Source organism: Condylostylus longicornis, unplaced genomic scaffold (genome assembly GCF_029603195.1).
Source record: "Condylostylus longicornis isolate FDR11 unplaced genomic scaffold, ASM2960319v2 ptg000026l, whole genome shotgun sequence".
In the NCBI taxonomy this organism is placed as follows: domain Eukaryota; kingdom Metazoa; phylum Arthropoda; class Insecta; order Diptera; family Dolichopodidae; genus Condylostylus; species Condylostylus longicornis.
Genome location: NW_026577995.1, coordinates 4,310,340 through 4,335,450, shown reverse-complemented (window position 1 = coordinate 4,335,450; position 25,111 = coordinate 4,310,340). Strand labels below are relative to the sequence as shown.

At 26.1% G+C, this 25,111-nt stretch overlaps 7 protein-coding genes across 7 annotated transcripts; 4 read left to right on the top strand and 3 right to left on the bottom strand.

The window, feature by feature from the left end:
- Positions 1-2,080: 2,080 nt before the first annotated feature.
- LOC129607153 (FAD-linked sulfhydryl oxidase ALR) lies at positions 2,081-2,845 on the top strand. Its single transcript, XM_055517906.1, has one exon. It carries the CDS (start codon positions 2,333-2,335, stop codon positions 2,798-2,800), a length of 468 nt encoding a protein of 155 aa, XP_055373881.1. The 5' UTR covers positions 2,081-2,332; the 3' UTR covers positions 2,801-2,845.
- Positions 2,846-2,918: 73 nt separating this feature from the next.
- LOC129607075 (bromodomain-containing protein 8) lies at positions 2,919-6,061 on the bottom strand. Its single transcript, XM_055517789.1, has 3 exons — positions 5,784-6,061; positions 4,607-5,727; positions 2,919-4,553 (listed from the first exon to the last, which is right to left on the bottom strand). The coding sequence occupies exons 1-3, from the start codon at positions 5,954-5,956 to the stop codon at positions 2,986-2,988; spliced, it is 2,862 nt and encodes a 953-aa protein (XP_055373764.1). The 5' UTR covers positions 5,957-6,061; the 3' UTR covers positions 2,919-2,985.
- Positions 6,062-7,101: 1,040 nt separating this feature from the next.
- Positions 7,102-10,059, top strand: LOC129607013 (protein sel-1 homolog 1). The gene is made up of 10 exons (XM_055517701.1): positions 7,102-7,238; positions 7,345-7,696; positions 7,747-7,970; positions 8,029-8,547; positions 8,608-8,782; positions 8,849-8,997; positions 9,050-9,169; positions 9,225-9,439; positions 9,520-9,724; positions 9,779-10,059. Exons 2-10 carry the CDS (start codon positions 7,372-7,374, stop codon positions 9,974-9,976), a joined length of 2,130 nt encoding a protein of 709 aa, XP_055373676.1. The 5' UTR covers positions 7,102-7,238; positions 7,345-7,371; the 3' UTR covers positions 9,977-10,059.
- On the bottom strand, positions 9,995-11,644 carry LOC129607012 (26S proteasome regulatory subunit 6A-B). The gene is made up of 3 exons (XM_055517700.1): positions 11,334-11,644; positions 10,857-11,277; positions 9,995-10,796 (listed from the first exon to the last, which is right to left on the bottom strand). The coding sequence occupies exons 1-3, from the start codon at positions 11,538-11,540 to the stop codon at positions 10,141-10,143; spliced, it is 1,284 nt and encodes a 427-aa protein (XP_055373675.1). The 5' UTR covers positions 11,541-11,644; the 3' UTR covers positions 9,995-10,140.
- Positions 11,645-12,542: 898 nt separating this feature from the next.
- LOC129607100 (succinate dehydrogenase [ubiquinone] cytochrome b small subunit, mitochondrial) lies at positions 12,543-13,653 on the top strand. Its single transcript, XM_055517833.1, has 4 exons — positions 12,543-12,777; positions 12,829-12,920; positions 12,977-13,167; positions 13,326-13,653. The coding sequence occupies exons 1-4, from the start codon at positions 12,738-12,740 to the stop codon at positions 13,510-13,512; spliced, it is 510 nt and encodes a 169-aa protein (XP_055373808.1). The 5' UTR covers positions 12,543-12,737; the 3' UTR covers positions 13,513-13,653.
- Positions 13,564-14,867, bottom strand: LOC129607099 (phosphatidylglycerophosphatase and protein-tyrosine phosphatase 1). The gene is made up of 4 exons (XM_055517832.1): positions 14,730-14,867; positions 14,516-14,659; positions 13,825-14,142; positions 13,564-13,772 (listed from the first exon to the last, which is right to left on the bottom strand). Exons 1-4 carry the CDS (start codon positions 14,739-14,741, stop codon positions 13,644-13,646), a joined length of 603 nt encoding a protein of 200 aa, XP_055373807.1. The 5' UTR covers positions 14,742-14,867; the 3' UTR covers positions 13,564-13,643.
- Positions 14,868-15,954: 1,087 nt separating this feature from the next.
- LOC129607140 (39S ribosomal protein L9, mitochondrial) lies at positions 15,955-16,958 on the top strand. Its single transcript, XM_055517888.1, has 3 exons — positions 15,955-16,110; positions 16,173-16,499; positions 16,556-16,958. The coding sequence occupies exons 1-3, from the start codon at positions 16,039-16,041 to the stop codon at positions 16,892-16,894; spliced, it is 738 nt and encodes a 245-aa protein (XP_055373863.1). The 5' UTR covers positions 15,955-16,038; the 3' UTR covers positions 16,895-16,958.
- Positions 16,959-25,111: the final 8,153 nt, after the last annotated feature.

The following is a 25,111-nucleotide window of genomic DNA, read 5'->3' as shown; positions in this document are numbered from 1 at the left end:
TGTTTTTTTTCCTATGTAGGTTTTTTACATAATTTTATTTAAGTAAAACAATTTTCAATTTTACTGTTTCAAATGAATTGATCTTTCTAGAGCGATTTAAGGAAGATTAAATATATTAGTTTGAATAGACTTTTTGTTTAATAGTAATCTTGCACATTGTACTGTAAAAAATTCTCTACGTTTTCTTAATAACTGATTTCAAAATTAAATGAATTTAATTTCAATTTAATCACATATATAGCTCATCATCTTACAGTTCAGACGATCAACATGAAAATTATGAACAAAATATTTTTGAACCTACTGAGGCTCCATACGATATTAAAATGCCAGGGGACTATGGATTTTTAGATAAAACCGAAAAAAATTCTGTTTGGGATTTACCAGGAAAATTATCAAGTGTGCCTTTTACAATGAGAGATAAATACATAGTAAATAATAATGATTTTCTAAAGAACATGACAATCTGGTTAACAAAAGAATCACATCCTCATTGGCCTTTAACAGCTAAAAAGGAAGCTCATAAAGATTCGGATGTTTACATATCTAGAGCAAATAACCCATTCGGTCATTCAACAAAATGGCAATTAAGGTAAAGTACTTCAAATTTATTAATTAAAATTAATTTATATTTTAAATATTTCAATTATTTTTATTACAGAAACCAATCAAATTCAGTAAGTAGCATTGATATTCGAAAGAAGCGGGGTATCAAGGAACTCTATTCAATGATAAAATGTTCAACTGGATGTGATCCATTAGTGTATAAAGGATATGGTTGCTTTTGCGGTTTCATGGGGAGTGGAATTCCAATAGATGGAATTGACAGATGTTGCAAGAAGCATGATGATTGCTATACAAAATCTAATTGCCCCTCATATCTAGAATATTTTATACCGTTCTTATGGAAATGTTACAAAAGTAAACCATTATGCGGCTATAGCCATGGCGAGTGGGGTGGACCACGTTCATGTGCAGCACAATTATGCCAATGTGATTTAGAGCTTTCAAAATGTTTAAGAAAATATAGATGCCCGCGAAAACGGGCTGTTTGTAAGAGTTCCTACGTAAGAATGATCCAAAATTATTTAATGATTTATTAAAGTAACTGTGATTTTGTAATTTTTAAGATTTTCGAAAAGAAAATGTGAACTTTATTAATTTAAAACTTATTATTTAATAAGTTTGCATATGTATCGTGATAACGCCAAAATCTATATTTTTAGATTAACCCGAATTCGAAAAATAAAACCTCATTGTGAAAGTGATCAATAATGTTTTTAAAATTTTTGATTTTACCATTACCTTCCACATACATTTGCGTTGAACATTCATACTACACTCTCTTTAGTCGCTCGTATCTTTGTATTGTATTTTCAACTTTTTACAGATAATAAAAATGTTCAATAAATAGCTTGTTGCATAGCTTTTTGCGTTATATCAATTTATGTTAGGTTATAAGAGTTGAGTTTTTTTTATTTAAAATTGTTCAAAAAAAATTTTTTTGATTTACTAAATTACTAAATTAGTACCATTTCGATAATGCACAGAGTGGGGACACAACGTAAGGCACAATATTTCTGTAACCTTCCAAAATATAAATGTGTATGACTACGTGCACAATATTAAAACAAAAGATACAATTCGTCCTATCATTTTACTATTTTTCCACTATTTTTATTTATTGTTTAAATCGATTTTAATCGTGGAAAAATATTGTTCACTGTCATCACGAACACAGAACGAACAAAGAGATATATGTATGTTTAATTAGTATAAGCGGCTGCCATATTATTGACAGTCTTAATTTCAAATTGTAATCACAAATTTCTATACTGAATTTAAGATGAACTATTTAATATAAATAATGGAGATTGAATTTAGATAATGATTAAACATTTTAAGATGTGTTACGTTGAATTTAAAAATAAAATATCGAAGCATAACTATCTAATGTCAAATAGAAATATGTTTACTACAATCCCATGTAGCTGTTTATAGTTTTGGCTAGTGTAACCAAGATGTGAACTGTTCACAATAGTGAAATTCACAATGCTTAATTTAAGAAATGAAGTTCGAGAAGAATTTGTGAATAAAGTGAACATTGAATAAATAATAGATAAATACATAATATACCTATTGCATATAGGTTCTTAAAAATTTTTTAAGAATTTTCTAACAAAGTAGCCGGCAAAATATCGTCATTTTAAAAGTCAGACACAAGGAGTGCCTTGAACTTGTAGTGTTTACAATAATAAAAAGTTTCGTGATCAACTTATAAACTTGCACATACATATATACTTAATTACGTTATAAGCTTTAGTTATTTCACATGGATTCAATTTCCAAAAAGCGGAATGATATTTCAATTATTGGGTGCAGATCATGTGAGGACTTTAAAACTTGGTCGAAGGAACAAAGCCAAGTGTATAGCAACAGAAAAACGCAGCCGAGAATAGATTGTCCTATGGACAAAGGTGAACTTGGAAGGGCAACTTGGGGTTTATTGCATACTATAAGTGTATCATTTCCTAAAAATCCTTCTGATGATGAAAAAAAAGATGCTATTAACTTTATAAGTTGTTTGTCAAGGTTATATCCATGTGAATATTGTGCGAAAGATTTTCAGGAAGACCTTAAGGAAAATCCAGTAGATGTTACATCACGGGACAAATTTTCTTCTTGGATGTGTAACTTTCACAATAGAGTTAACAAAAAATTAGGAAAACCTCTATTTGATTGCTCTAAAGTTTATCAACGTTGGAAAGATGGTTGGTCGGATGGTTCATGTGATGAGTAATTTAATAAATGCTAACACAGTTATAGTAAACTTAATAAAATTGTATAAAAGTCGAATTTAGTTTTAATAGGGAATGTAAAAATTATAAGGTAAATTCAGGAAGTGTACAAAGGTTAAATATTGGGAGAATGTAAATTTTTATTTCAGGTTTTTTTTATTAAAAACAAAATCAATTGAATCTAGAACTAAAATCTTTGTGATTTCCGAGACCTCATTTTTGAAGAGCTTGAAGGAGTTGAACTTAGTGATATATTTGTGGGTATAGCTGTTGTAGAAATTGATATATCTTGAGTGTCATCACTTTCCTTTTTATTCTCTTTCTCTGTTAACTTAGAGCATTGGGTTCTGATTTCTGCGAGAAATTCTACTGCTGCTACAAAATTATCTGAATTTTGTTCACAAAACATAATGGCATTAATGCACATTAACATCAAGTCTCTCTGAAATTCATTAGTAGATTTAATTATATTGTTGTCAATATTTTTTTTAATGGTTTGAAGATCCAAGGGATGTAGAATAATCTGCCGATACTTTGGAGCTTGCTCTTCACTTGGTGTTCGAAGAAAAAGTGACGAGTTTTTATTACTAAGTAGTTTTGCATAAACGGCTAAAATGGATTTTTTCCAAACCTTTTGATCATTTATTTCTACTGAAGAAGCAGGAGAATTTGGAACGCTGTCCATTACTGGTGTGGATGAAAATCTTCTTCTGGTTCTAGGCATTGAATCATTTAGCTCATCCTCTGCGGGTGCATTTTCAGAATCTTCTTGTTCTCCACGAATTATTTTTTTAGATACTAAATTTTTATTATCCTCTTCAGGAGGTTGTTTTTTATCTTCTACTTCTGGTTTTTCTTGAAGCATCTCCCGCTTTAAGTTTGACTTCGGGACAAAATTATCGGCGATCTTTTCTTCCTTTATCAAAGTATCAGTATGCGTTGAATCATCATCAGTGTCAATTATTGTTATTGTTGTTGTCTCTAATTTTTTATTTTTATCCCCTTCATTTTTTATACTTTTAATATCTTCGGGAGTTTTTTCTACATTACTTTTTTGTGGTAAATCAGTTTTCTCACTAAAGGATAATTTATTATTGTCAGCTCCTTCATTTTCCTTTTTATTTTTTTCAACCGAGTCCTCATCCTCTGGAATAATAATAATGTCAGAGCTTTCACTTATCGATTTTTTGGAACTTTCTTTGATTGTTGATGTCTGAAGCTTTCTGAAACCTTCACTTTTTGTGATTGGAGTATCTTGAGAGTCTTCAAAAGTGAAAATAGATTTTTTATCTTCACTCTCGCCACTTTGTATGCCTTGAAGGTTATCCGTTATTTCCATAACATCGTCTGAAGACTCTTTAGAATCTTGACCCTCTTCAGCTTTAATTTTTTCCTTTATCTCGTTAGCTATTTCCTGAAACGTTATGTCTCCTGAATCTTCACTTATATCCGATTTCTTGTCTTCTTTGTCGTTTTCAGTTTCAATCTGTTTAAATCCTGATTCTTCAGATTTTATAGTTGGTTTTATTTCATCTAATGGCTCCTCTTTAGTTTCAACAAATTGCACCGAATTGGGTGAATCATCTTTTTGTTCCTTTATAACAGGCTCTACGTTCAGGGCAGCAGAGTTTTCGCCAATGTTATCCGTATTTTCTGTTTTTATTTTTAGTTCAGGATTTTCTGGATCATTTTCAGATTTAATGTTCACTTTATTTTCATTGGCGAAAGTCTCATTCACGTTTTTTGAATCTGTACCTAAAAATATAATAACATTTTATAATTTTTTTTTTTAAATAAGTTAAAATTACCTTCCGTTTTTTCTTCATTTACTGTGTTGAGTAAAACATTTTCGTCGTTTTCTGGATTTAGCTGTTCCTCTAAATCAACATTTTCTAAAGCTTCGTCCAATATTTCTGGAATAATAGCGTTATTATTTGTTAGAATTTCAGCCAATTCATCTATATTTTCATCAATATTTTCATCTATCAATCCCTTAAAAACTTCCATTAATTCATCTTTATTGGGAGAATCGCTCCCATCACCTTCTTGTTCTATAGATTGCTGAGCACTTTGTGACTTGTCTTCAGTGTCTAAATTTGTTGAAGAATTTTCCTTGCTTAAGTTCTTATTTTCTAAAAGCATTGACAATGTTGGGGCCGCTTGAGATGGACTTTGAACCACCTGCGGTACGTTAGTCATGTGAATGGGGGGTCCCGTCACTGGATGGCTAATTTTATATTGTTGATGACAAGTTGTATTTGGAGGTAATTGGCCACCTGTTAACAAATTAGTTATAGTTGGTGCCTGTACCCTTGCACTGGGCGTGGAACTTGTATGTGTAACAGTAGCAGGTCCGATAGTAGGAGATGGTGTTTTTAAAAGAGATGTTAGCAGAGGTGATGTTGCGGTTTGTTGTGGCTTTGATGACGCTATCATTGTGGATGATATGGGTGTTATGGTTTCATCTATATCCATATCTTCATGTTTTAAATTTGTTCCTTGAGATGTTTGTGTGGCGGTTTGATTAGCATTTAAATTGGAAGTAAAAGTAGGTCTCCAAGCACGCTGCAGTTCAAGTTTTCTCTGCTCGCGTTCCTTTAGCCAATCATTATATTTCTGTTCTTCTACAATTTGATGTTCCTTTTCTTTTTGTATTTGTAGCCACAATTCACGAATTTGTTCATCAGTTGCTGTATTATTTTGTAACGAAATTGCATCTTTATGAAGTTTTATATAAACATCCCTTTCCTTTTGTATTAAAGCTTCAAGTTCAGTTACTCGCTCCTGCTTCAAATTTCGTAAAATTGATTCAGTTGGTGTTTCTGCGGGTTGGTTTTGATTATCGGAGTTTGTACGTTTTTTCCGCTTTGGTGTTTCAACGTTTTCTAATAACTCGCCATATTGAACCGCACAAGATTTTTGAGAAAACCTAGAATTTATAAATTATTGAAAATTTTTGGAATTTATTCCCAAAATTTATAATACCAGTCCGGGGGACGATTGTGACTTGAACAAAGTAATTTCAAAGATCTGCTCACTGACATCCAATTCTGATCGCCACTGCAATGTACTGCTGAAGCCAAACATAATCTTTCCTTAATTGACCATTTATCCAACGCCGTTCTTTTGATTTGCAATCTTTCTTGAACAGACGTCATCTTTTGAACAAAAATTAAATATAAAAATCGATCTGCTTTTATTTATTTTTATTTTACATATTTTGTTTACTTTGGTTTACTGCTATAAAACACAAATAATTATTGAATGTCTAAATAAATGTGAAGCAACATTCGTATGTCAATTAATGTCAATTACGCAGGGGTGATTCGTTTCAATTAAAAAATTGACAATTTCGTTTTATTTTTCGCTTTGATTTTTATATCTAACTATGTGTTTACATGAGAGGATAATCGTTGTATACAATAGTTCCCAACCTAATTGAAAACGAAAAATGGTGAAGAGAATTGAAAGATGCTATGACAGTCTTAAAGGTTGTTATTCTTAAGTTTTTTGATTTCATGTTTTTTCCTCTTTTCTTTGTCGGATGAATTCAATAATAAAAACTTATTTTATTAAACTAAAATTATATAGTACTAACATTACAGCTCTTGATATTTGCTAAAATTACTAAATTCACTTAAAATAAGTTAAAATGCAACGTACCTTATAAAAAAAGTAATTTGACTTTCTATTATATAACGCACAATTTTTATAAGAAATGCATTCCTTCGTGGTCTGTGAGAATTGAACGATTTAAGAAGGAAATAAAGAATGACACCAAACAACGACATTATAGTTTAAATATTTTCGTAAAATATTTTCTAATAGCAACTGGACTATTAGCGTTCTGCCTTGTTTAAATTAAAAAAACTTTTGATTTTTTAAGAAAAATTATGATTTTTTCAAACTACAGTTTGTTTTTTTTTTTTGTTGAGATACGATAAATTACGACAATCGTGTAATAAAAAACAAGAATTTGCATCAATTTCCATTTGCATACCACAGCTACACTTAAAATATTTTATAAAAATTTCTTCAATAACTTTAAAGGCAATAATAATTGTTCAACGGGTTTAAAACATTTCTTTAAACAATTCGAAGTTGCAAAGCGCTAAGCAAAAAGAATTAAAACAAAGCTTCGTTAAAATTCGTGTTAATTTAAGAGATTAAGAAAATAAAGTACGTATTTTCAGCTCAATTTCTACGCTGTCGTTTGCTAGATACTATTCGCTTCTTCTAAATCGCCACGCGTAGTTATTGTAAACGAAGACGTTTGGGTAACTGCTAAAAGTGTCAAATGAAAGCTTAGTATGTTTTTAAAGTACATAGTAAATATTTAATATGAAGAAAAGCATAAATTAGGATAAAAATCTTATTTCGATATTATATACAAATACAATACACTAAAGTCTGTGATAAAAAAAATTAATTAATAAAAATGTAAGTTTATTATTTTAATGCCACTTTAACTAATGTCAAAATATGGGGAATATTTGCCTTTTATCAAAATAGGACACGTATTTACTTGGTTAATTTTTCATTTTAGCACAGTTATCACCTATCAATTTATACTATGAGCAAAATTAAAATGGAAGAATTAATTTTTATAATTATAAGTACATTACTTTTAAGTCAAATAGGGAGTTGTGAGCTTCAAGGTCCTGATAAATTAGAAAACAAAGATAATGCAGAAAAACCTCCTCTTCGAAACAATGATCGGAAATCTTCTGAGCTTCATGAAAAAATTAATACACCGTCCTTAACTTCTGAAAGTAAAGAGCTAAATTACCAAACGAGGGGTATGGCAATTCAAAAACTTTCTGAGAACATAGAAAAAATAGAAGAGCAACGCAAGTTAAAGGAACTAGTTACAGATCAACATGTAGATGAGATTGAAGGTAAAACAGACTAAAATTTAAACGCATTTTTTATAATAAAAAATTTGTAGCTTCAAAGCTTTATGAACAAGCAATCAGCATTTTTAATAAGACAAGCGCTGATAAGTCTGTTGGATATTTGATTTTGAATAAGGCAGCAAATTTAGGTCATTCTCTTGCAAAAGCAGAACTAGCTTGGGCTCATCTTCTTGGACATTTCGTTGAATTGGATATTGAATATGCTAGAAGTACTTTTGAAGAACTTGCTCAGAAAGGGATACCTGAGGCGCACATGGTAAGAAAATATGAGTAGGAATACCTACAAGCCTAATTTTTTATTCATGATCTCTCAGGGATTAGGGTTTATGTATTCTATTGGAATTGGGTATAACGTTAGTCAGTCTAAAGCTTTAGTCCATTATTATATCGCTGCAATGGGTGACAATACATTTGCCCAAATGGCTTTAGGTTACAGATTTTCATTTGGTATTAACGTGCCTAGCAGCTGCGAGAAAGCTTTGGAATATTACAGGAGAGTGGCAAAAAAAGTTTCTGATAAAATCACATTTGCTAGTGGTCCAGCAATTCATCGTGTGCGTCTGCTCGATGAAATTGAGAATCCAGGTGGACATGAAAATGATTTAGTGGAATATTACCAACTTCTAGCTGATAAGGGAGATGTTCAAGCTCAAATCGCTTTGGGACAATTATACTATCAAGGCGGACGTTCAACTCCCCAAAATCATGAGAAGGCACATGATTATTTTACACAAGCTGCAAATGCCGGTAATGCGATTGGATACGCTTTCTTAGGTAAAATGTATTTAGAAGGAAGCGAATACTTCAAAGCTGATAATGATGCTGCATTCAAGGTAAGTATTTTGTAATATACTGTGTTATAATTATTAATTTCGGCTTTTAAAAACATAAAGCTTTTTAAAAAAGCTGCAGAATTAGGAAACCCTATAGGTCAAAGTGGACTTGGATTAATGTATCTTCTTGGAAGAGGTGTTGAGAAAGATACAACAAAGGCTTTAAATTATTTTACACAAGCTGCTGATCAAGGTTGGGTTGATGGCCAGTTGCAGCTAGGAAATATGTATTTCAGTAAAAAAAATCTATATTCTAACAAAGAAAATCAAATTTTTAGCTTATATATAAATAAAATTTTAGCTGGAAACGGTGTCAAGGTAGATTTCAAATTGGCAATAAAATATTTCAACTCAGCCTCCCAGTCAGGACATGTTTTAGCCTATTACAATTTAGGAACTATGCATGCCTTGGGATTGGGTATGATGAGGCAATGTCCAGTCGCGGTGGAGGTAAAGAAATTGGAACTATAAAAAAAAACCTTACAATCAATATTTTTCGTAGTTTTTCAAAAATGTTGCTGAAAGAGGTCGTTGGAGCGAAAAAGTTATGAATGCTTATCAAGATTTTAAGTCGTACCATATAGATGAATCTTTCATGCAGTATGCACTTCTTGCTGAAATGGTAAAAATCTAATTTTTCACATGAGAAGTTTTACTATGATCGCATAAAACTTTAGGGATATGAGGTTGGCCAAACTAATGCAGCGTTCTTATTAGATCGCGGAGATGTTCAGTTATTTAAAGATCGATCTGGGGATTTAGTGCGTGCTTTTAATTACTGGAAACGTGCCGCCTCTCAGGGATACTCTGCCGCACAAGTTAAATTAGGAGATTATTATTATTATGGCTTAGGAACATTTAGAGATTATGAAACTGCCGCATCCCTCTACAGGCAAGTTATAATATAAAAACATAGAGATCTAAGAATATTTTTAATCTTCTTTATTTTCATTATTTATCAAACGATTACAGAAAAGCTTCTGATCAACAGTATAACGCACAAGCTATGTTCAATTTGGGTTACATGCATGAACAAGGGCTTGGAATGAAAAAAGATTGGCATTTGGCTAAACGACTTTATGATTTAGCAGCAGAAACTAATGCAGATGCTAAAATCCCAGTAGCCCTGGCACTACTAAAATTACAAGTTCTTATAAAATTGGAAACAGTTAAAGAAGTAACATAAATTAAATTTTAGTTTGCAACAAAATATAAACAATAAGATTTTTAGTCTCCTTTCAGATTCGTGCTTCATTTAGATGAAAACATTGCGGCAAATTGGGATTTGTATTTGATAACAATATTAACACTACTTCTTGGTTTTGTAATTTATAATAGAAGACCGCCGCAAATTCAAGACAATATTGGTGCTCAGCAACCGCCAAGACAAAATAATAATGATGCTCCACAACAAAATAATGAAAACTAAATAATTAATTTATTTCAATTCCTTTTGTTATAGTATATATTGTATATTTTATAAATTAAAACTGAAAGCTAGTAATATTTTTATTTAAGTGTTTTATTTTCGAAATAAATCTAATATCTGTAGAATATTTAATATAATAGTATGAAAAAGTTATATGAAAATTTTTATGCATAATAGTTAAGATTTGCTTTCTTTTTAGCTTGAACTTCCATAATAGCGTCCATAAAATCTTCATGTGTAACTTGAGTTGCTGAACGACGCAAGGCTATCATACCAGCTTCAACACAAACAGCTTTACATTGTGCACCATTAAAATCGTCTGTTGATCGTGCTAACTCCTCAAAATTAACATCGGGACAAACATTCATTTTTCTAGAATGAATTTGCATAATCCTAGCTCTCGCTTCTTCTGTAGGATGTGGAAATTCGATTTTTCTATCTAATCTCCCCGAACGAAGCAAAGCTGGATCTAAAATATCAACACGATTTGTGGCTGCTATAACTTTAATATCAGCGTTTGAGCTAAATCCGTCTAACTGATTTAGAAGCTCTAACATTGTACGTTGCACTTCACGATCCCCAGCCTTTTCAGAGTCAAAGCGTTTGGTGCCAATAGCATCAAGTTCGTCAATAAATATTATGGCTGGACTTTTTTCTTTAGCTAAAGCAAAAGCATCACGAACTAATTTTGCTCCATCACCGATAAACATTTGTACTAGCTGTGGACCTGCCAACTTCAAAAAAGTTGACTTGGTCTGAGCAGCACAAGCTCTTGCAAGTAAAGTTTTTCCTGTTCCAGGAGGTCCATATAAAAGAACACCTAAAAAACATACACACTTTATTTCAAAAGCAATTTACGCTAAAAGTAATGTATAAGTACCTTTTGGCGGCTGAATGCCCAAATTTTTGAAAGTATCTTTATGCGTCATAGGCAAAACAACGGCTTCAATCAGCTCTTGGATTTGTTTATCCAATCCACCTATATCAGAATACTGTTCTGTAGGTCGTTCGTCAACCTCCATCGCCTTTACTCTTGCATCGTATTCTGCAGGTAAGGTTTCTAAAATCAAATATGAGTCCTTATTTACTCCAACTAAATCGCCAGGTTTAAGTTTTTCTGCATCAACAAGTCCTATAACTGGAAGAAAATAAGCTTGTCTGGTTGAAGTTTTTATCACTGCACATTTTCCTTTTCTTTGATTATCTAGTACCAAAACTGCACCATCATCCTCTTCTTCTTGAGGATCAACATCAAGTAATTCAATAACATTAGACACTAAATAGGGTAAAGTTTTATTCACCTGTGTCAAAAACTTCCAATTAGGTAAATTATTTAACTAATGTAACTACTCTTTACCTTAATTTTTTCTGTATTATCCTTAATTTTTTCATTTTGGGTTGTTATTTCGTGAGTTATTCGCATAACCTCACTTTTCATAATTTTTATTTCATTGTCCATTAATCTAGTGCGACTAATGATTTCATCTGTAGACATACGCAAAACTTCTTCCCCTAAAGATTCTTCACCATCTTCCCAAATTGATTTATCCTCCAATGTAGTCATTTTAAAATAATTTCAAAAACGAATTTCAAATATTTCTAGTGATGACTTGACTTTTCGCAATCACAACAGATTTTGTTTTTAGACTTCGTTTACCTATGTACAATAAAAATAATGTATGTATATCAAAATTTTGACATAACTAAAATATACGTCAGCCGTAATCAAAATGAATTAAAAAAATTAAATTCACAATGTTTAACTGACAATTTTCCGCAGCGGACGCCAAAGCTAAAATGCGTACAGATGAATTTGAAATTATAATGGTATTTACGAGTACTACCATACACAAAAAGTTGAGGAATAAATTAATTAGCAGAGGAAAATTTTAATTTTAATTATTAAATTCAGAAAAATTAGTAGAAATAATAAGAAAATAAAATTAAAATTAAAAATTCTGTCTAACACGGAAGCAAAAGAAAATACTTTTTTAAAGAAACTGAACAAAATCATGTTGTGTTTTGTTACTGCTATTCTTTAGTAAGATTTACGAAGAGCAAAAACGACATGGAAAAAATTTTCGAAAAAAAATTTGCAATGATATTTTGGTAATCATTTTCAACTTTTTGTACAGCAAGAACAGACAAAGGATGTGATCGTATATCTCGCTATTTTGGTCGCGAAGTGATGAGAAAGGATAATCAAATATATTTGTATGATGCAATTTTCGAATTGCAAATTTCGAAATTTTTTCGTATTGCGTATCTTATTTTTTCTAAGATATATGAAAAATTTAATCATTTTAGATAATATTGACATTGATAATTGGTTCAGTTAATATTTGAAAGAGAGTCCGAATATTCAATTGAAAAAATGAGTATTCTTATTAATAAAAATGACATATTCAAATAAAAAAATGAAAATTTTAATTGGATATTGAACAAAGAGCAAAACGAAAAAGGTACACAATTAGATTGAAAAGCGCTTATTTGAAAGCATTTTTTGTTTTGACAGTTTATTTGACCGTTCTTCTACTAATACTGTATGTATGTAGTGTTGTGCAGTGCACAAACATCAAATACATATACGGTTTTAACATATGCATACAAATTGCTAAAAATCATATGTACCTACTAGTGATTTAAAGAAATATTTCCCTTCACTTTAGTAAATTTTTCTGGCTTTTATTAAATTGCCATTATAGCATAGGGATTTTTCAATAAATTTCTTCTCGTTTTTGTGATTTTCGAACAATAAAGTATGGCTTTATATTTGGCAACTAGACAATGTGCAAAACTTAGTAAGATTTATTTATTATATAATATGTTGACTGAGCCAATTTTCATTATAGATTTACCCAGGATCTTACCCCAAATACGAGCTTTACAGAAATCAAGCGTATCAAGTTTAGTCCCATTAATCAAAGATCCTTTATCGAAACAGGCAATAGTTTTTAGTTTTAAAATTAAAAATATAATATCTTGAAACTTTTATAATAGGCTCAAGTAGTCAGAAATTTTTCGTTAACAACACCTAAACTATCATCTGCTCAAGGATCTCATGCAGGTTTATGGACTGCTGAAAGAGTTCTTTCGTTAGCTTTGTTAGGAATTTTACCTGCAGCTATAGCGTTTCCATCACAACCTCTTGATTATGCTTTAGCAGTGTCAATGGTTATGCATTCCCATTGGTATGTTTTGATTTTTTCTATTTAACAAGTGTTTTTGTTTGAAGGGTTGTGAAATGTGTGATTGTATAGTAATTAAAATAACTTTTCACTTTTTTAATAATGCTAGAAAGTGTATTTTATGTACCATAAATTTTCATTTTTTAATATTTATATTTTAGGGGCTTGGAAGCAATTGTTACTGATTATGTAAGACCAATTATTTTTGGGAACGTAGTACCGAAGGTTGCCCATGGAGTGTTGTTAGTATTTTCTGCCGCCACACTTGCTGGATTGTTCTACTTTATTTATAACGATATTGGAATCGCTAAAGCTGTAAGAAAATTATGGGCGATTAAAGGTCAATAAATCTATATGTATTTATATAATATATATAAATATTTATAAAACTAATTCTTGTTTTACTTCATTAAATTATTGTTCTTTATTATTGTCTCTAATCACAAATTAAATTTTAATAAATAATTAATGATTGGTTACTATTCCTTATTTCTTACATTTAAATTGTAAAATATTCTTAGTGCTTCCCATTGCTTATGATGAAGTAATATATGTGGTCTGCAGGTTTTCATATATCGGACAGCTTCTTCAGGACTCCATCCGTTTTTCTATAATCAATTTTTATATTTTCTATAAGTTTAAAAATTTTTACTGTATTACCATCATTAGGTAGCATCCCACCAAAGTCGCACTACGTGTTCGCCCTGCTTTGCAATGAACATATACTGTTCCAATATTCTCTTTTAGATCATCATTATTAAAAGTTTTTATTCTATTTGATAAAGGCAAAAATTTGTTTATAAACTCTACTCCCGTCAATAAATTTTTCTGACACGGCGTTTCAAATATATCTGTTGTGGGAAGTTGCAAAAAATCCACCCCATAAAGTGGCCAAGTATCTTTATTGTGCGAAAACAACGCCAGCTCATAATCTTCATTCATGGAAATAACTGCTTTTACATTTTCTTTTTGCCGTAACTAATAAAATAAAATAAATATTCTCTTTAGTATCCACTAATAGGTAAAATTCGCGATTTAAATGTTTTTATTAAAATACACATGAGATACTATAAACATAACTTAATTATTTTTATATACGAAAAAATAAAAATACGTAGGGCATTCAAATTTATTGGTTAGAAGCAAACTAGTGAACTAAAATTGCAGATGCAGTCGTTCTTTCAAGAATTGATGAAAATAAAAATCAATAAATTTAAATAATCGATTCAATGCTTGTGAGCAAAGTTTAATTTACTTCTCTTTCGGAATTCAACTAAATCTTAGAATGGATCTAAATATTCTTCAAAGCACATGCAAATCTAAATTTATATATACAGATATATTATCTTACCTCATCCGTCATAGATCTGAAAGGTAAAGCTCCCAAAATAACGTTATCGTCAATTCTATCGTACCATCGTCTGGAAGATAATTTTTCCATACAAACATTGTAAAATAATGTTGGGTAAAAAGTTAATCGAGCAAACATTTCCAGCTAAAAGTTTTAAGATTTTTTTTCAAAAAAATATTATCACTTTCACTTTACTGAAGATATCTAACTCCACCTTAAGAACCATTTTTACTAAGTACAATAATTAACTTTCTTTAAATGCTTAAAAAAGAAAGTGGGGTCAGCTTTGCCTTGTAATCTATAATCAGGTATCTACAACAAAAGATAAACAAATCACACTTTAAATATTCACTTTTGCTCTGTTCTGTTTTTTTTTTTTGACATTTAATCAATTCGTCATGTGCTCATGACATCATGTCTAATTAATATAAACACAGTTTTGGTCGCCAACGATCAACTTTCGCAATTGTCATAAAAGTATGCAAACATAAAATAATTTGACGTACCTTATGGAATATGATTAATTAATCATATTACGAACAGAATTACCTTCAAAAAGTTCAACAATTTAATCAGGTAATATGAAACATTTCAATTATAAATTTTTTTGAATTTAAGGTTTTACAATTCAAAGAAGGGGGGTTTTCATATTATTTGAAATTTTTGAAAATTATTTAATAAACTTAATTTTAAAATTTAAATCACTAATACCCTGATAATTGATGCACGAACTGTTCGATTTATAGTTGCTCAAACTAATTTTAGAAAAAACACTGACAGATTTTAATTGCTTTGCATTTTTCAAGCACACAATTATTTATTGTTTAATGGAATAATACAATAATTGCGTAATATATTCATGTATTGAATGCAAACGTTATATTAAATATAAAGTAAACAATAATTATATAATTATTATATTAATGTATGTATATAATTAATTATAGTACATTAAACTAAGAAAATAATTTTAATAATTTATTTCTGGTAAATAAGTGAATGTTTACAAGGAAAATAAGTTAGACTCAAAGTAAGTAGTTCAATTTAAATAAAATAAAGTAGGTGGTCATGTGTATAACTACAATTCCCGCTCGGCAGCCTCGTCGAGCTTCAATTTATAATTCCAAGTCAGTTGTGTTGGAATTAAAAATTTTTTATGATTGTTTTTGAATTTTTATACAAATGTAAATCATATTTTTATAGCATCAAATGCATAATGCTGTGCTGTACAGTTTCGGTAGTTTCGATTACCATATTACGTATATTCTTATACACGATGATTATCTAAATTGAATGGATATGTGTGGCTCATTTATTTTGAAAGGAGAGCATAAGCATGTGCGAAAAAAACAAGAATATTTTCATACCTAAACATGTCAAAACGTATTGAACAATGAACACACGTAGTGCTAATTTATATTACATATTATAGCATAATATCATATGTTTATTTTTCTGAGCTGAGGAGCTCGATCCGATTTATTATTTAATTTTTCACGAGATAATTATATTAAAACATAAAAATGTTGAGAAATATGATGAATGCTATATGTAAGGTTTCTTCCTGTAAAAATGTAATGATTCAACCAGTAAGGGTATGTACGTAGTTCAAAATTAGACAATTTCACCGTTTAAAGTTTGAATTGTTTTTTCTTAGAACACATTTGTGCTCAAACGACGATATGAACCACTTTTACACAAAAAAAATGCAAAACCTAAATTACTGAAGGCTAAATACTTTATTTACGATTTGGTAGAAGACACATCTATAAAGAAGCGACCAAATGTTGAGGTTATTTTAAAAAGTTATGTTGATGGAGTTGGAAAAAAAGGAGATATAGTTTCATTAAAACCTGAATTTGCCTATAATAAATTAATATTACCTGGATTGGCAACGTACAAAACAGAAGAAAATATAAAAAAATATGTCCTTTCTGAAGATGAAAAAGTTGAAGAATTGCACAGTTCACCTTTTGCCCAAAGGGTTAGATTATGAATTATAAATACATATAAATAATAAATAAATAATTTATTTTATAGACAGTTAATATGATACAAAGCTTAACGTTGTCGATAGTGATGAATAAGGATGAACCTTGGAAATTGGAACCGTGGCATATTAGAGTATCACTTCGCAAAGCAGGCTATTATTGTACAGACGAATGTATAACAATGCCTGATCAACCTATTGAAGGTCCAGACCTTAACAAAGAAGGGAAAGTGTTCAATGTAACAATAACTATTAATAAGTTAGAAAAAGCAAATTTGAAATGTCGAATACATCATTGGAGTACAAACCCCAGTGAAAAGTTACCTTATGTTCCTGAGTTTTGGAAATTAGATGCTGAACCTTTGTTTGTTGAAGAAAAAAATAAATAATAAAATAGTTAAAGATTTTTTAGAATTAAAAAATAAAAAAAAATGAAATACGTTTTGTAAATTATGTATGGAATTTTATTTTAGAATCATTACAGAAATATTGTAACTTAAACTCAAAATCACTTCAAATTGAATGAATATTACGAGGAAATCAATCAAAATTTTTTCAGATAATTATTATAAATTAGAAAGCAATTAAATTAGATAGAATCAACCAATCTAATTAAATAAAATGGAAAATTTATTTCAATGTATTCTATTCATCTATAAAAAATTGGTGACTTATGTTCTAAGAATTTAGTATTAGAGCATGAATCGTTCCATCAACCGAAGTTTTCAAATGCGTTGTCAACGACTCTGTAACAGTACAGATAGTTTAAAGTTAATTAAATCGAAATCCAAGTTTTATAAAAATAGGATTACCATTTTGATTTTGATTTTAAAGATTAAAGGTTCGTAAAACGTTTGATTTTAAAACAAAATTTTAATTAAAAAAATATTTACATAAACAGCAAAAATTTGACTCCACAAAAACTTTAAATTTGATATTTTTGTGGGAAAAATGTAACACATTTGTAATGTTAAAATTGTAAAATTTTTTTTCTTAATAATTTCTAGCAGGTTTAAAAAGAATTTCTATATTTTCATTACATACATATTATTTTTTGATAATTCGCGCAATATTTAAATTTCGAACGACCTACAAGCTTTATAACTTTGTAGATAAATTGAATTATTTAAGACACCCAATGTTCAGAATAAGTCTTTCAAAACCAAAATTAGGGTAAAAATAATGAGTTCAGTGGTAAACAGTTTTATGCCAAGGTTAGACAATCTTTTTATATAGTAGATGTAAATAATACTAATTGGGGTATGTATTAGTTATTATTTACTAGCATTACGGGTATTATCATTTTGATTAAGTGACCAGCAATTAAAAACGTATGTATTTGTTTTTTGCATTACTTGTCTTTAATGTTTTTTTTTACTTTACATTGTTACATTACTTGTCTTTTTCTGTTTTTTTTTTTTTGTTCTTAATTAATAACATTTCGTATTAAATAGAAAATAATGTATTTACACAGTTATACAAATTATATTAATACACATATTTATGGATAGTTTTTTTAAAAGAAAAAACGATTCCATCATTTTACATACATACTTAAATTTCCATATGCCAAGTTATAGCAATACATTTGTAGTTATGTATTGGTTTTTAATTTGTGCGACCCATTTATTTTACTTATAACTTTTTCTTATAAATTATAATTAACTTTTTCTTATATTTTCTGAATATTCTATTATTAATGTGACTATTTATAAACATTTTATATTCTTCAACTTTAAAGAATCTTAATTAATTTTCAATATTTTAAAGTTTTAATTTTTATTGTTGTTTATGCTGATATTATTAGGACTAAAAACATATTATGACTGATGGGTTTAAAAAAATTAATTAAAGTCTATTATATAAAAATAAATTAAAAATTTTTTTTTAAAATATACAATATGTGTTTAGCCAATTATTGTAGAAGCTTAAAAGTTTTTTCGATAATACTCCACGGAAATTTCTGGGAATTTACATATGTATGTATATCAAACGAAATTTTACAAACCTTACGAAAATTATTCTGCCGCTCTTCAATTATTTATAATCATTATGGTGTCTACATACAATAATGTACATAATATGTAGACATAATTAATTTAAGAAATAAAAGAGCATTATTAATACATAATCAATCGCTTAAGTGAGCAATAAGTAGTATCCATTCAGTCAATAATTGCTAATCCATTTTATTTTTCTATTAATTGTGATTTTATTAAATTTTTGATTTTTATTTTCGTGTATATACTTCGGTTTTGAATTTTCGAAATTTGTATGTATTTATAAAATTAGTTTTTAAATACATACATTCATACATTCTGTTACATTTAATCATATAGAACACAATCTTTTTAAAAATTTACGACAAAATGAAATAAAAATTTCATATTTTTTCTTAAAACTGTTGTTCTTTTAATAAGTAACTTTTTAATTTTATATAAATATATATAATATTGATAATTTAGATGTTATTTAAAAAAGAAAAATAGTCGTAATATTAATAGTTTACAAATAGCTTGTGTTTACGTTACTTTCATTTAAGGTCTGTGTTCTACGATTAAAATTTTGTATCTTATAATTATTAAACTATTTAAATCATAACTCATGTTATTTGAGATAACTGCTAAATTTATCCTAAACTGCAATATTTTAAAATAGTCACGCGTTATATTAATATCAATGTAATAAATAAATAAAATTGTTTTTAATCTTATTTTTTTTTCCTCTATTAAACTGCGAAGTTTTACATTTATCTAAATATTATTGATTTAAAAAAAAAATTAAATAAAATTTTTGCTTATTTTTATTTAATGATTTTTCCTCTATAATCCTTGATTAAATAATTGTGATATTTCTTTTTTAAATACTAGTTATGTATTTTTATTCCAATTGATTTTGTATCAAAAAAACAAAAAATTGTTTACAATTGAACGCAAGAAATGTTTATGTAAGGTCTTTTTAAATTTAAATGTATTTCTAATTAAAAGTTTTCAAATACTGTTCAATTGTTTTTTTTTTTTTTAATTTCATTGTTAAATTTTGTTACTTATTTATTTTAATTATTTTATTTAAGCCTATAATTTATAAAAAAATATTTCCAAATATTACAAAATCATAAACTTTTTAAATGAAATTAAATTGGTTATAATTGATTAATTTTGGGAGAAAAACAATTCAAATTAATAGATAAATGAAAAATAAATATATAATTATGCTTAATTATGAGCATAAATATTCGAAACTAGAGATCAACTGTAGCACTATTAAATTTATTTAAAAATAAAAAAAAATGCATTTTATTTTTATAAAACAATAAAATATTAAAAAACAAGTTTGTTTATTATTAAAATTACAGTTAAAATTAGAAAAAATATATATACATATATATTATGAGTACAAAAATTTAATTTTTTTTTTTCTTTATTATTTCAATTTAATTGTTTGATATTCAAATATAATAATTTTTAATATTTTATATATGCATTGCATATTATACAATAAGATAATATCAATAAATATTGAAAAAAAGCGTATAGTACATATATATGTATACATATTATACATAATATGTATATTGTTTTTATATATGTACATATATTATGTACTGCAAATATATATTGCAATATAATCTATACGCAAATACATTTATTATAATATATTTTAGTCCCCACCATCTTAATAAATTTTTTGTAAAATTCATTTTATTAAAAAACAAAAATTACATATGTAAATTTTTAATTTTATAAGAAATCCAAAGAATAAGATTTCTAAATCTAATTTTTATTTCTCTGATATATAATTAGGGCTTGGTTATTATACATATACTATATACATAACATAATAATATTGTATATATTATTTATGTAAGAAAAATAATTTTAACATGTACTTTAAATTTCCATTTTTATTTTAAAAAATACAATAAGACTCTAATATCGTATCGTATTTTCAAATGAAGATTTTTAAAATATAAAAACTATTGCATATTTTGTGTTTTCATTGATTAGAATAAAATTTGTGAGCTATTTTTAAAAATTTTTATATTCGACACAAACTTTAATGCAATAAAATTCTCATCTTATTTACATATATTCAATTATAACCTATAGTAATAATACGATATTATTGAATTATTGATATCAAAGTTTTATTCTAATCTCATTTTTAGGATAACCAAAGGCCCTATATTATTTACATATATATGTATATAAATATAATATAATTAAATAAATATTATACATATACAACATTATATATTTATAAACAAAATAATTTAAAAAAATGTATTTCGATACTTAAGCGTATAACCACCTATGATGAAGTTCACATTATTCTTTATATGTATTTCTTTTTTTTTTTTTTAATAAATATTTTTAAAAAATTTTTACATCCAATGTAAAAGTTTTGCAAAGCGCCATACAATAAATGTATGTAGGAAATTGTTTTTTTTTTTTTTTTATACATATAGGTATATATTATTTATTTAAATATTAAGTTACAACTTCTAGTTACATTTACATAAATATTACAAAATGTAAAATAACAATAATTTGAAATCTTATATATTTGGTAATTATATTTAGTTTCTTTATCTTTTTATTTAAAATATATAATGATAACATTTTCTATTTTTTTTTTCAAATTAAATACAATTAAGTTCGTTCATTTTTGTTTTTTAATTGTTATACATATACCATAATATGTTTGTAAAATTTTGATGATTTTTTCTTATAAAATTTAATGCTAATTTAAATAAGAGCAAAATAATACTGTTTTATATATTTATTATGTTTACATGTAAAACTTATTTATACTTAAAAATTAAAATATAATTTCAAAGAACAAGTACAAAAATAATTTCTTATTAAAATTTTTCTTTCAAGAAATACAAAAACAAAAAAAAACATCTTTCACTCTAAATCTCAAATTTTCATAGTAGCTGTGCTGTATTTGTATTTTTTTTTATTTGCAACGAATCTTGTTTCATTTATTAAAATTCCAATTAAATATGCTTTTCTTTTAAAAATTGAATCTTTTTTTAAAATTGCTGATTAAGCATTCCCTTTAAACCAACATTAAAAAATTAAAAAAAAAAAATTAAACGACGCATTTATTAAAGTTATTTATTTTCTAACAAAGACGTACAAAATACCGTGACATCGTCATAAATGTTTTAAAGACGTCTCGAACACAATGTCCCATTATTAAAAAGATTCCATTCGAAATTTCACAAAAACTTTCGGCATTGTCGCATGATCAAAATCCGTTTTACAAATTTATCTCTAAATATGTGTTTCTCTTTTTAAACGGGTACCATATTTGTCTTTTAATTTTGTTATAATTGGGTTACAAAAAAACAAAAAAACTTTATTTAAAAATAAATTTGGGTATTATCCAAAACTAACTTTATTATTTCTTAATTATAAATAAAATTTCGTTGCTTTAAAATGCTCATTTTTTAAAATAAATTTTTTGGATGCTTTTAAATTGAAAAAAAAGAAATGTTTTTATTGAATACGCACAAAATACAATAATTAAAAAATAATATATTATTACTGAATTAAAATTTAATTTAAATTTTATTTATTTTAACTATATAGTCTTAAAATAAATTTTTGGTTTTTTTTATTTATGTTTTCCACAGTTTTTACTAAGGCAGTCCGAAAATAAAGCTGAATAAGATTAAAATATTTATAGTACATTAATTAATATTGAAATATATGTATGTATATGTGTTTTTAGGAATATGTTCTAATATTCCATGTATAATTGTAATTAGCAAATATTTTTTATATAATAATTTTATTTTGATTAGCGACGTACATTAAACATTAAAATTTTAGTACATAATAATTTCGCAAAGTACAAATGACATTTTTGAAAAAATTTTTTTTTGTTTAGATTTTTATTTTTTTGGTTTTTTAAATATAGAAAGAAAAAAAATAAAAGAATTAAAAGGAATTCACATAGTTAAAAATTAATTCAGTTTTATTACTGTAAGATATTTTATATAATATTTGAAATATTTAATTTATTATATTAATTATTTTCGTTTTTGAATGACTAATATAGAAATGTTATTTATATTGTGAATAATCATAAAATAATTGAAAAAATAGTGATTAATGAATTTGTATGATTGTAATATAAAATTACGAAGCAAATTTTGTTATTAGTTACAATATTTTCATTGAGTATGGTGCCATCATTTCAGTGGAATAAACAAAATATAATTATATAATGTATTTTTTATTATATTTTATTTATTACATATAAATATATTTTATTCATTTCATTGAAATAATTCATTGAATACGAATTTTTTTATAATAATTAACATTAAATACAATTACTAAATATAAAATCTATATTACTTATATTGTGAAGACGTGCAGAACATTTCGAAAAAAAAAAATGATATACATATACATATATATATAAACAAATTGTAAATCCAAATCCGGATTCAAATTACAGAACTAAGTAATGTATTAGCTAGTTATTACAATAGCAATTTTTTTTTTCTTAATTTTTATAAATATTTAATTTGAGTTCGTTCTTTTGCTATGCGCTGTCTAATTATTCAGCGTTAAAGAAAATATTTTTATATATAAATGAATATGAGAAAATTATACTTTGTAATTATTGTTTTTTATCTTAATGTACAATATTTTTAATATACGTACACCACATTATTTATCTTTTGAAAGGATAACACGTCTTCTACAAGTAATTATTTAATTTGCTTCATTTTTTGTTGTCAAAAATATTCCAATCAACCTAAAAAAATAAGATTTTTCATATTGTTATACAATAATTATATAATAATAAAAAAAAAAAATTTATATATTATTGTGATATTTAAATTTCTGGAAATTATTTCAATATATAAATGCTTTTATTTTTTTATTTTATGTGCAATATTTTATATTGTCCACAATTTAAAAATGATTTATTAATAAAGTGTATATAGTTTATAATATTAAAAAATAAAGAGAAAATATAATTTTTTATATTATAATATATAGCTATTTAAATATATATATATATATATATATATATATATATATATAGAATTTCGCAATTTTGATATTATTTGATACATTTTTCATATTTGAATTATTTAGAAACCATAATTAAAAAGTTTTTTTTTTTTGTTTACTCTATTCTTTTACTAAATTTTCTTAATTTTTTGATTATTAATAATATATTAACATTTAATAAAGTGTATTATAAATATTTTGTTAAAAAAAGTTTCATCTTATTTGTTATATTATTACAATTAGTTAATAAACCCTAATGAAGGTGCTTAAATTGATTTTTTAAAAATAATTTAAATAAATTTTTTAATATATTATTTTTTTTTTAAATTTAAATTTTTTTTTTTTGTTAAAAGTTTATTTTTCTTTTCATTTTTGCAACAAAAGAAAAAAAACTAAAATATCTCGATTGTATCTTTTGTTTTTAGGAAAAGATTTTATTTATTTATTAAAAATTTTTATACATATTTTTCAAATAGTTTTAACTTTTAAGGACACTTAAGAAAAAGTATTACATATATGAATATTTCGATTTTGTTTTTTTTTTTTTTTTCATTTTTATTTTTTTAATTTTTTTCTTTGTTTTTGAAATATATACCTTTACAACATCATATTAAGATTTTAAATTGTGAACAATCAATATAATTCAAATAAAATATATATACCAATATTATAGTTTAATACGTAATATGGTACATAAATTAATATTATTTGATCATATCGAAATTATGCATGGATTAGAATAAATTTAAAAAAGAAATATTCCATGCATTTAAGCGTTAAATATTTTTTTTATATAAATATTTAATTGGTTTTAGAAATTTTTGTTTTTATTTTTTTAATTAATGATAAAATGTTCTAAATGAAAAATAGATCGATTTTAACACACAATATGATTATATATATATATACTTTTAAAACTTACATGAATTATAAATAAGCACCTTATTTATAAATGAGGTCATTGAAAGTGTGAATTCAAAGTAAATGATCATAAAAATAAATATGTAGTTACAGATATATTATATGCATCTTTAGAATAGTTATATAACAATCTTTGATTTCATTCAAAATATTTAATAAATAAAAAAAAAAATAATATTTTGACCAAATATTTGAAAAGATATTTTTATTATAGGAAAATAAAAATTCATTTAAATTTATTAATTAAATTAAATTAATTATTTAATTAAATCGTTTAATGTTTCAATACTGTTTTTAGTCAGTTGTACAGAAATTTACAGGAATAAATTTAAGTTTTAAAGATTTTTTAAAATTTTACAATTTTTTGTATTTTTCATATGTTTTAATTTCCTATTTTATTTAATAGTAAACAACATTACTTTAAGAAAAATGAAAGAATGGAAAAATAAAGATTAGAATGACTTAGAATTTACATAAATAAATTTAATTAAATTTTGATACACATATGATTTTAATAATATTACATTGATTTCTTATTCTCAATTTATTTATTTTTTTTTTTGTTATGTATTTATTTTAAAAATATTTATGGCTATTAATTTAAATATTGATTATTCGCAATTTAAAATTGAAAAGGTACAC